The sequence below is a fragment of the Anopheles coluzzii genome, chromosome 3 (assembly GCF_943734685.1).
Source record: "Anopheles coluzzii chromosome 3, AcolN3, whole genome shotgun sequence".
Taxonomy (NCBI): Eukaryota; Metazoa; Arthropoda; class Insecta; order Diptera; family Culicidae; genus Anopheles; species Anopheles coluzzii.
The window spans coordinates 74,053,750-74,066,483 of record NC_064671.1 but is presented as its reverse complement, the minus strand read 5'-3'; the positions used below and the strand labels follow the sequence as shown (position 1 = coordinate 74,066,483).

Genomic DNA, 12,734 nt, shown 5'->3' with positions numbered 1-12,734 from the left:
GGTGTACTTACATGCATTTAAAAGGCTTCCAGGATGAAGATGAATGGATCATTGATGTGTTGTGGCATTCTGAAGATTCGTCCTCAGTCTGCGGAAGTGTTGTGATGAAGCTCGATTCCCTCAGCAGGATTGATTGAATGCCCATGTCTAGCTCCTGGCTCTCCGGCTGGAAATTAAAGCTGAAAAGGACCACGAATAAAAAAGAAACATTGAGAATTAAGCTGGACCGTTGTGAATCTTCCGAAAGAAATCAATACATAAAATGACTGCATGCCATCGATCCGTAAAAATGTGATCTGTTCGTCACGGCAAGAATGTTCATTAGGGTCGAGGAATTACGACAAAAGTAAATCATCAGGGACTTAAAGGCCAATTAGTTGATTCAAAACATTAAAAGGGAATCTAAAAACTAATCTACTTACATGTCAACGATGTCCCAATCCATTTTCTGTTGTTACTTCCGCTGCGGGATGATAGGAACAGGATGTTTCCAATACCGGAGAGTTGAAGGGAAAAATACACGCGACAGAGAAACGTTTTTTGCAAGAGTCTCTATTTCTTTCGGTAGGTCACATTCACATAAAGTAACACAAATATCCGAGAGAGAAGATTAAAATGTTATTCCGGGTTCAATCCAATGGGGAATGTTTGATTCACTACTTGACAAAAAAGCTATATTCTGCTTGATTTAAAGATTCGATGTTCACAATACACTTGTCCTCAATTGTCCTTTCTTTATCACTTGCCTAGCTACTATGATGCACAGAATATCATTCTTGGCCTTCACTGACAGGTTCACGTTACGATGGCAACGAGTCCAACTGATGACAACTCCCCAGTCACATCAATTCCATTCGACAGTTCGCGCAAAAGTGAGGCTGGCACAGTTTGACGCCATCGAAGTAGTTCCTTTCCTGGATGGTCCGGTTGAAGGGACGTCCTTCCACGTACCCCAGTCATTTCCCTGCTTCACGAGGATGGCGTTGCACAAAGTAGAAAATCCGGAGCGAAGGCAGCAAGGTAAACAAATCTAATGCTTATGTGTGCGACGGTACCGCTGAAGCTAGAAAAAGGACGATAAAAAACAGCAGAAAGAGAAGGGATCATTCTAGCGTGCCCTTCCACCATACCTCGTCTGTTGGTAAGGCAGGACACACGACACTGATCTGCACATAATCCGAGGACCTGCTGGGACCTTGTCGGTGCGAATTGCGGAACAACGGAAAAGAATGAGTAAGAAAGGAAAAATGGAAAATTGGTAATAGGAAAGCTCACTTCTCACAATATTTTGACTCTTTCTCTCATATCTTTGGTCTCTTTCAGGCTCTCTGGCCAGTTTCGGATCATTTCACGAGGACACGCGCGCGCAGATTCTACGGGAGGACAAGGTGTTTGATGTGGAGGAAATGAAGTCGTTTGGTTGTCATTTATCTGAACATGGAGCTCTTCCTATGTACTACCAATGAAATATAATGTGCTGCCGAACTCCTACGCGCTTGTTATCTTCAGGTGAGCTTTACGAAGGTCGACGGAGAAGGTGAGAACGATTACTGATTTACGGAAATTAGAAGGATTATGTATTTATCTCTTCTGTTCGAACAAAATGGCTCCATAAATAGTGTTGGAGCAGCATGGAGACACGGGTAAGCGTCCTTCTCCTTCTTCCTTGTGTGTCACGGGGAAGAGATTTCCTTGGACCTCTCTATTCGTCGTACTTTGAAACGAATCTGGGGCACCAGAGAGTTGTTCAGGACAGTGAAAGAAAAGGATATATTTGTAGAAGAGAGATGTCGAATGAAAGAGATAACGTACCGCGCACGCGAGAAGGAAGCGCATCCTGTTCCGTTTGCCGTGACGTCAGTGCCATGCGCAATTGCTAATTGACAAGGACATACGGGAACCAGTACATGATGGGACAACGAAGCGAAATGGAGGAGATCACGTTTATCGGAAAAGCGATTGGCCAAATAATGCCAAGGAAAACACTCTAATCTCTGATTTTCTGATCTTTCTTCCCGGGGGTCTCAGCACAGGAGGGGAACATGCACATACAGAACCTTGGGAGAGGACTCATGGTTGGTTTTAGAGGGACGAGACTGGCGATAGAAGGTAGTTTATGTATTTGGCAAAACCTTATTAACCGATTAGTGAGATATCGGGCAGAGGATAAAATGGCGGAGGCGTTACAAATCGCTTCAACTGATGAGTATCGTTGTCAAATTGAGCGATTGTGTGTGGGTATCGATCGATAGTATTGGTGGTGAATATTCATGTAAAAAATCACTCATCCGACGTGTTTTGGAGGTTTTTTTGCTATCCTCGTGGAATTATCCATTCAACGGCTAATAGCAAACACAATTCACCCTGCAAAGCCGGCATGGTACCGTGAAAGATTAAGACAAACATCGTCATGAGCAGGATTGCGTGTTTTTGTAACGCCGGATGAGGCAGCCGTATCGTCTGGTTGTGCAATATGGCCGCAAGCCACATTCCACCGTAACGAATGACGGTTCTCTCATCCTTCCGTCGATGTGGCTCGGGTCCGCGTGAGAGTCTGTGTGCTTTTGGTTGCACAAGGATGAAGAAAAACAACAGTTTATAATTAAATTTAAACTGCCTCGCAGTTGTTTTTCTATCGCCAATCGGTGCCGAGGGAGCGCAATAGAACAAAATCCTCCCAGAAAAGAGCTGGAATTGATGTAACGTGGTCGGTTTGGGCAAAAAGGGTGTTTCGTTATGTGTTGTGCATCATGGAATATATGGAGAGAAATCCTTTAAAACGACGCAATCTCGCTAACAATCGGCATGTTTACAATTAATTTGGGAAGTGGATTCCTGCTCGCGAGTGAATTAAATGGATGTGACGCCATGGTTTTGTTGGCAGCATTGTTTGACTGCATAAATCACCGTAGAAAGTAATAACCAATACTCAGAAAGCATTCCCACCAACGTCGATGCAGTGTATGTAGCTCACCCAAAGGATTCAATTACCCTAATGAGTCATGAACATATTCAATAATCATTCACCTGTACCGCGGATTGGCCTTCGGGTTGGGCCACGATCAACGTTTGTTGAAACGGCTAAAGGTATTATGTATTATGATTTGTTGATTTATTTATATTTTCATTTCGTTTTCCAAGCACATGCTCTCATGCGGAACATGCTTCATTTGCGTATGTTCTAGTTGCAATTTGCGTACGATGATGGAATAGTTTCGATTTGTTTAACCTGGCCGAACTTTGAGCTAAAGCGAAAGACTGAATTTTATCATCTAACAATGGATGTTAAGCTTTGTCTATATAAATTCAATTTAAATTGTAATGTCAATATAAATTATAACAGAATACCCGTGCAGTTTGCATATGAGGTGGTTTACATTCGTTTCAAACCGAGTTTTTTTTGTAATGTTTTGTTTGAGAACATTCACAAAGTTGTAGCCATTTCTTGCATTATTGGTTCTTAATCCATGTTGTTGAACAAATCTTTAATTTCATGGTCTGCAATTCAACGTTAACCCAGAAGTTGCATGAAATTCACCCCGAGCCATGGCCAGGTGTCTGTAATGGAACAATCATCATCCATTGAACCACATTGTGCAACCACAAGCAATGCAAAGAAAAGACCAACGGAGGACGAATATGCCTCAAAACGCTTCTCGTTTGCGAAATGTGTCTGTAAAGGATCAATTTTCGGGCCAGAAGTACCTTTGTGGGAAGCAATCTGCGGCAACCACTTCAGGCAAGAGTTGGTTCAGCTGTTGTTCATTTCGGAGGCGCACTTTCTCCTTCAAAGAATGGTAAAAGGACAGACAAATAGGGACAGGATCATGGCAGGGTCCTTTAGGCTACTTCTAGCAAGCAATCGGAAGAAGTCATTATGGGAATTAATTGATGTGTAAATAGTGGAAACATAATCCCGGACTACGAAAGTGTGTTTGAGTAGGCCATGGTGAGGTTCTGGAAATTTCCGTTGGTCCAGAAGGCACACGAAGGTTTTGCTTGTTTGCTGTTTGTGGGACAGAAGTAAGAAGACATTGATCGAAGCAAAGGAGTCAGGTAATTTTTAACAGATTTAAATTCCTGTTCTTCAGCATCAGGAGACGGTAACCAATAGTCGGAAAAAGGTGCTAAGGCAATCACTTAATTTAAAAATCATTAAGTAAATTCATTCCTACACTTCAATTTGTCACCTCACTCAGCATTACGGTGTATTTTGTTAATACCAGCAACTACCGGCGGCAATGTACAATGTGTCACAAAAATGAGAAACACACCCCGAAGGCTGTACGCCACCCCGTCTGATCCGGAATCAGTAAGCTGTTTTACGCCAAATCAAAGGGACAAAAACAAACCCACACGGGGACCGTTACAATCGTAACCATCCGTGCACGTGGCCGAGGCCTTCGCACTGTGGCCGACACCTTAGTTAATCGAGTAATTTTTGCCATCATTTTCAGTTAATCGAAAGTATTTTGCCCTCACTTTGTCCCTTTCTCACACCTTGTGGCAAATCACTGCTTATTAATCTGAACTGCGCGCCGTACAGGGTAGAAAAGTCGAGTGGAATTGGGTGCGTTGAAAGTGATCCCGTCTCCCTTTTGTAGGGTAGGGAACGACAGCTCTTGCTCATATCAATGTCAACTCTGTCGGAACAATTATCCGAGTTCTGTGCACCTGACAAAGAGCACTTCAATTACGTTTATTGCTGCTAGGGGGAAATGATTTAATTACGATAGGCAGTGAATCACACCCTATCTTTGTTTAATTTTCCCATTTTTTCCAAATGAGCAACTAGCATTTAAATTGAACCCAATGTAATGAATTGATATTTTGCTCTCTCCTTCCCTTTTCTGTTGCTGCTTTTAGAGCGTTGGATGGCAGTGTCGGTAAGATTATTTGCCACGCTCGGCTGAAGTTAAGCTGGTTCGATATGATGTGTTATGCTACAATGCTATGGCCGATGCTTTGTATCATGTTTTAAACGATTTGAAAATGCAACAAAATATCAGCACTCAATGGCTAAGCCACGGTTCGATTTGTCACGGGCCTCATCTCTGTGTTCCGGACGGAGCTTATTGAAAAATGGCTCTATTGAGCTAAAGGCTTGCCCGTAAATAGAAACATTTCAGTGAACCGCGTCTAATCCTCTTGCATAATATTGAACAATGCATGACAGTATACCTATTGGAAAAAAAGAAATCGGGTCGGAAATCATGTCACATCTGTCTTTTTCGGTTGTTTTTTTTTAAAGAGAAAACATACATCGTTTGATTTAAAAAACTTTTTTTTTAATTTTTCAATCCTGTTTCACTACATTTAAAACATTTTTTCTATTTCTTACATAAGTAAGGCGAATTTAAAAACTCTTATTATGCGTTTTAATAACTGTTATTTGTAGAAGCATTTTCTGTTCGTTGTACTTCATGTTGTTGGTCATACCCGTTCCATCACGGATGCGATATTCATCTCGTACAAAAACCCTTCCAATTCACTGTACGAACCAATTCGAGCACTTTTGATTTTTAAACTGCACGAATGATCAAAATTTTGTTCCTGCTTCGTTCCCACTATGCCAACGCAACGCAGGACGCACTGTGGAAGAGAATTTGGTGGACAAAAGTTAGTGAGCTATAAACATCGTGCCATAAACTGCCATAAAACAAGAGTTGAGAATTCTATTTTTTTGCGAAATCAGAATTTCCTGTCCTTTTTTGGGGGAAAAGCTGTAATTTAGCCGTTTGTTTAATTTGAAACAATATTAAGGCTTGTTAAACAATAATTGAGAGCAAAATTTCGCGTATTTTGCTACATTCGATAGAAATATTCTGAGTTTAGCTCAACTGCGCTTCAATCGAGTTTAAGTTTATAATCACATTAATCGCCCCAAGGACTGTTAATTATCAGTGATAAGCGCCAACTAATCAATCGATCAACTCATTTTCCCACGGCCGGCCTCACCACCTTACTTCCCACACAGAATGAGGCCACCAGCTTCCTCCACTGATTGGAAGGTTCTGTGTCCCGATTTTCTGCGGCCAACGCTTCTGTGTCTGGTAATCAATTTAAAACCAGCTTCACCTCATTATGCTTGCAACAATGTTTCGAAGTTGTTGCGCAGTCATTCGCCAAATGTGACCGACCCGGGAAGCTTTCTGTCCCATGGCAACCGGCTAATTGCGGTTGATTGATCACTCACTTTTCAGCTGCCCTTCCCGGGCTAGTTGTGGCTTCTTTAGGAGCTGACCGATGTGGCTCCCTCGTTCGGAAGTCATTCTAACGATGACCACAACGACGTTCTCTCTCTTTCTCTTGTTATCAGTAACCATTAACCGAGTGAAGCTCCAAGTGAACCGAATCGGGCTTGCCTGCCCGATAAGATAAATAGACTCATTAATGCAGCAAAAAAGAGAAAATCAACAGAATGGTGGTGAATGTTGAGCGCGCCCTCTCAACCCAAAAGGGGAACCTGTGGCGTTGAACGTGACGGAAAGTTTCAGTTCAGTAAAATTGGAATTGGTTACACTTTCCCGTTGGGTTGGTTGGGCTGGGAGGCGCTGTCTGAAGTATCTTTCATAAGGGTATGACTTTTTTTTTCTTTACATCAGATGATTCGTAGGAAGGGAAGGGAGTCCTTAAACACAAAATTCCATAAGTGCTGCAGCTACGTTAGAATTCACACCGAGATATGTCCTCCCCCTGGGATTAGGCAGTTTGTCATTAATCAACGCGCAATGACCGCAACGTGCATGGCATCGGACAGACACATTAAAATGCTCAGAAAATGGAGGGACGGACCGACGGATATCGGCCAATGATGCAAGGGTGACCTTGACGGTATCTGGTCAGGGTTAAAAAGGGCCTTGCACATACCCACACAAAAAACTCCCCATGTGCCCAAGGAATGTTGAAGCCTGCCTTAAACATGTCTGCTGTGGATGGTGAATGTTGAGAGATAATGAATTCTCCGGCACTGTGCCTCGGTGGTAGAGCGCCATGCGGTCGACCAGAAGACCGATGCGGCTAATAATAAGTGGTAATTTTTTAATGGACTGGAAAGAAACGATTCCTCATCTTGTGGAGGCATTTTCGGTGGATGAAAGAACGGCCAGAAAGCGTTCGGTTTGAGAGAGAGAGCGCGTAACAGAGCGAACGAAAGTTTTGCTGGTGCTGTGACGAATTTTCGGATGCTTGATGCTTCCCACTTTCCCTGTGCTAGAACAATCCTACAGTGCGACCACCGACGGTGCGGATCGTCTCATCTCGAAGCGTCGCCTTCCAATACGTCAACTGATTCTGGCCGACGGTGACGACGATGATGATGATGATGATGACAAAGCTTACGCTTTTAGTGCCCCGACCAGCTATCGTCGTCATAGCCTTCTTGTCGATCAAATGACTTTCGTTCACTCGTTCGTTCGTACGCAATCGTTCTCGGTCGGCTGTCCGGAAGTTAATTCGGAAGAATTGGGCCGTTTTTGTTTTATTTCCCTATTCTGTCGAATTAGCTCTACAACTTGTTCCTGGTTGTTTGAGCGGGCCTTTTCTTGTGATGGGAAGCGGTTCTAGGCGCCACACAGGAGCTAGAATTTGATGACTCATCGAAGAATACCGGTGGCGGAAGAGATGGGTGTTGCAACAGAGCAACTCTTTGTGTAATTAAAAACCAATTTTTTCCTTCTTTTCTAGGTTTGTTTCAAAATGTTTAAATTTTTTTAATGTTTTAAATGTTTAAACTTTTTGTTTGCTTTAAGGTTTTAGTGATACATTTTGTGCTATTTGAAAATGTCATTTTTTTTAAATCATATTCTTCTCTTTCTTCTTCTTATTCTTTTTCTTCTTCTTATTCTTTTTCTTCTTCTTTTTCTTCTTCTTTTTCTTTTCTTCTTCTTCTTCTTCTTCTTCTTATTGTTCTTCATAAAGGATTTGAACCCATTACAGGCATGTTGTTAAGTCGTGCAAATTGATATATGCTATAACAAGGGATCCGTTTAACAGTCTAGTATTATTGAATAAGTCGACTATAAGATTTATTGCAGAATAGAAGAGGTATTTGCTGCTCTTGAACGTTGAGTATAGCCGAAATTCGGTGCCTGGACCAGGAGTAAGGATTGGGAGATGATGTTCCAGAATCAGCAGATATCCCGTTGAATAATTCTAAGATATCTTTAACTCGAATATTTGGTTGGTTGAGGCTCCGGAGAACTTCTAGGGTAAGTTCGACTTGTATTGTGGGATTGGAATAGTTTCAGAATCAAATCTAGGCTGGAATAGATACAATACTTGTTACATGATCGAATATAACTTCAATGTTTGGTTTGCGATAGCCTATTATGCTAAAAGAATAACTGAGATAGGTTCGGGACCAGCTACAAGATAACTAAAATATGTTCAGAACTAGTACTAGACATGGCTTGATTTCGAAATTAGTAGAGAGATTGCGACTGGGTTAGCCATAAAATGCTAATTCTAAGGCTAGGACTAGCCTCTAGCACCAGGATGTACTTGGGACTAGTTTTAAGGCTTGTTTAGATTAATGCACACGGCATTCATGAGGCTTGGGACTAGTTCTGGGATCTAGTTTTGAGTATTGGCATAACATTCCACCCTGTTTTCAATTACCAGTTCAGTTCCAAGAGTTGCAGGAGATGTTCTACCAAAATCAGTTTCAGCACTAAGATAGATTCAGAATCAATGTCATAACGTGGTAGATTTAGGACGTGCTTCAGGTTCAATTACAAGACAAGCTCTACATCTGGGATAGTTACAGGAATATAGCAGCTGTACGACTAAGATAGGCTCAAGACTAATTCAAGGATTGTGATAATAATTTCGGGATGAGTTTCGGGATATTAAACGGTTTCAGTAACTGTTTTAGGTTCAAGATTAGTTTGGGAATAGAAATATACACTCATCCCATGTCCAGAAATGCCACAAATCCTAAGATGTAGTCTTGTTTTGGATGATTCCCTGTTCCAAGTTTTAAGATGAAATTGGGGACTAAGATAAAAAAACGCAATGCTTTGTGTAAGGTTTAGTTCAGAATGCTTGCCGAACCGCCTCCTGGTCCTTGTTAGTTTCGGATTCAAAACTTGCAAAAGGGTATTCGCCGAGATGTAGTCAAGTTAAGGTCACTAAAGGGTACAAACAACGACATACATCGGAATCGTGTTGTATTTTCTGCCTAGATATTTGAATACTAGAACCAGCAATATTTATCCCCATGTTTTTCTCCAAACTGCTTCCTCAATCGGCAAGAAACCATTGTCCAATGTTCTGTAAAAAGCGGGAAACATTGTTTCCGAATTGCAAGTGCACACATCTCCGCGATTTCGTTCCAGCTGGCAACACCACCGCGAGCGAAGTCATCCGGTCATGCTGCACAAATTAATTAGTCTACAGGTATCGAGCGCTTGCTCCTCCCGAGGAGGACCGGCCTGGACGCGCGACATTATTGAAAAGCCCCAGGAACGCTCTTTCCACAACCAAGGTGGGCAGGCAGCGGTGGCCAATATTGGCGCTGCGCGCTAATGAACCGTCAAATCATTTCATGGTCTTCCCCACCTGCCCCTCCCCCGCAAACGAAGCCATCGGGTGAGGTCAATTTTCGGTGGCACTAATTTCATTCCCCCCCCCCCCACCGGTGAGGCTTGGATGAGGTTTGGGAAAACTAATTCGATTGCTGAAGCCGATGTGTGTCTGTTTCTCTGCAGAGCATGTTGTTTTTTTGGTTGTCTCGGTGTGCTCCAGGATGAGTGTACACAGCGGCTCGGCTTCATAGGCTTCATAAATTAGTCGCAGTCCAAACCGAATCATCCTGACGCCGGCCGACACACAGCTGCTGCCGGTGCTGCAGGCCAGCCAGTCGATAACGATGCCGTCGAAGTCAACCGACCGTAGAGCAAATGTGTGTGTGTGTGTGTGTGCGTCGGGGAAAAGGTGGCTGCAGCGCTTGTACGTGACGCTCGGAACGAGACCGTGCCGGGCCCTTCAGAAAAGACCCGCGTCGCGCGAGTTAAAACACAACCACACCGGCCCACGCGCTATCGCTTTTTGTGTCATGCCCGATGCGTGAAACTGGGTGAATCCAATTGAATCAAATGGCCGGGTGGCCTGCAGGTCTGTCTGGGCGTTCGATTTGCCATTTGGCAGGGAAACAAGAACAGTAGAAAAAAAACGAAGTCAAATGAAATTCAGGAAAACAGGACCGAATCGTACTCGGAGTTTAATTTTTTGAAAGTAACACGTACTCCCGGTGTCAGCGAACTTCACGTCGTCCTTTTTTTGGAGGTACAAGTTTGAAAGAACTATTACCGTTTGAAGTGAAATACAATTGGAATGGAGAGAATATTCAAAATAACTATCATATCAAAGAGAGAAAACGTTGCTTTTTCCCAAAAATGTGTGACAGTTGGGAGTGTCCACCCAAACGCATCATGGCCTGCACGCCGGCACGAACCAAATCAAATCAGCAGGCCATGCGTGGTTTCCAAATGTGGTTACCGATGCGGAGAACCACAAGCGAGCTTGTTCGTGCTTGACCGCAGGTGAAAAAGGCCTACTTCGTTGCCTTCTCTTTGCCTTTCAGACGGAGCTGCAGACATCGGGTCAGGTGATGCTGCAGAAAGAAGCAACCCTTGACCCTTCAACACTGACCACATTGAAACAACAGAGGCTTTCGAGTGAAAGAGAGAGAGAGAGAGAGAGAGAGAGAGAGAGAGAGAGAGAGAGAGAGAGAGAGAGAGAGAGAGAGAGAGAGAGAGAGAGAGAGAGTCAGAAAGGAGTGGAACTAAAAACAGAAATCGAAAAGACCGTAAAATGCAATCGTCATTCCCTTGCCGTTGGAGCACCGTGAAGCAAATGGTATGGTGAAGTGGAACGGAAATTTAATTACACGTGTGTGTGTGTGTGTCGGTACCTGGTTCTGATCTGGGAGGTACTCAGGCACAGCGGGTATGGGACTCAGGAACCCCGCGTCGATGCCATTGTCGTAGGTCCGCTTGCTAGGTCGTCCTTGCCCGGCTGAAGAGAATGAAAATTAAAGCCTAAAAAAAGTACTGCAAGCCGTCCTTGACGTACGGGTACGGGTGCTAATTATACTGCCTTGTCTTGTGGATTAAGGATTTCTGTGAGGCGAAGTAAAAGAAAAAAAAACAGTGTCCTTTCATTTACGATCTAAACAAACTTCGTAATGTTCGATGATTGTTATTATTACAAGTTGTTAGCAAAAAGGAGTGGTGAAGGCATTTCAAAACAAGGTTTAGCAGGCACTTTATCTGCTTTGCACGAAGCGGAACCGATTGTCCCAATAACAGGGATGCTCATTGAAAGAGTGATAAAACAATGTAGAAGATTTCGAAGAAAACATACAAAAAGTATAATTTATAACCTGAAAAAGCAAGCAGAAGTGTGAAAATGTGAAGAAGAACAAAGGATTAATAGAAAAAAAGAAAGAAGAAAAAAATAGAAGTAGAAACACTAATCAAATTGAGAAGGTAACCAAAGCATCTAAATTCCTCATTATTTTGTGATATTTTACTAATCATTTTTCTTGTTTTACTTATTTACTTCTTTTATACTATTATTCTTATTATTTACTTTCTTTCTCATTTTCGACAAAACAAAAGGACGTATTTTTCACATTTTTTTGGATTTATTTTTTACTATTGTTTCCCACGCAGCCTTCCCCTTTTGCGCGTATTTCTCAGTGTGGTTTTTGACTATGTATATCCCACTTGTTTCCATTTGGTTGATTCTTTGTCAACCTGTGACTTTCTTCTTTTGCAACTTCTTTACAGCTGTGTTCTACTTCTTTATGTGCGAATTTTCATTTTCTTCGTATCATTCTCATTGAATGTTTTTGTTTTGTTTATTATTTTCTTTTATTTTATGATTTTCTTTACTTTACCTATTTCACCTAAAAGGGGGTTCCGCATTCCGTAGCTCACCATACTTGCCGTGCATCACAATTTCGTTTTTTTCTTCTTTTAATATTTACTATTTTTATCATACTGGTGTGGCAGCAATGTAATATATATATAGATATAAGGGGTGCAAAATGGGAAGAAGGTTCAGGATCGTTGGAATAATTTTGCTGTGGTTGTGCTGTAGAAAAGAAGCAATTAAACGATGATTATGGTGATGATGATGGCGAAGAGGTGGTTCACATTAAGTATTGGGTTTCGGGAGGAGGGCATTACAAACACTTACTGCACCCTTTTAACACCCTTTAAGCAGGTGTTTGTGCTTATTGATTGATCTTTTCTCATCTTTCCATCATCTTCAGCCACAGAATCAATTGTTTTCGCTTGTATTTACGCTTTTGTTTTTCCATTTGCTACATGGCACTCGTCACTGTGTTCCTCGTTTTCCATTCCATTCACCTGTTAATTGTTCACTTTTACATTCTTAATCACACTGTGAAAGAAGGTGGACCATTGTTACGCTACATAGAGACAACGACAGGACGATCTCTCACTCCGGTGGACGATTGATCCTGTATTAAACAGCCAAAACCAAACACGAACTGGATGCCATGCTGCCTTCTCTTCTTAAATTCCTTCCATTTTACCATTTATTTCAATTATATATTACCTGTTTTGTGTTTTTTGTGACTCTTGTTGTTTGTTTATCACTAATAATTGTAAAAAAAAACAAAAGAAACAATCCTTCTTTCTCTCTTTTTTTTTCGATAATTTTGTTTCCTTTTCCCACCGGCAAATAAAACACACACCCTC

General features: G+C 42.1%; 1 protein-coding gene across 1 annotated transcript in view; it reads right to left on the bottom strand.

The window, feature by feature from the left end:
* The window catches only part of LOC120956633 (uncharacterized), a 59,597-nt gene extending 59,229 nt beyond the window's left edge, over positions 1 to 368 (bottom strand). Inside the window, exon 1 of the mRNA XM_049608994.1 lies at positions 12 to 368. Coding sequence (XP_049464951.1) covers positions 12 to 145 — 134 coding nt within the window. The 5' untranslated portion in view covers positions 146 to 368. The remainder of the gene's footprint in view (positions 1 to 11) is intronic.
* Positions 369 to 12,734: the final 12,366 nt, after the last annotated feature.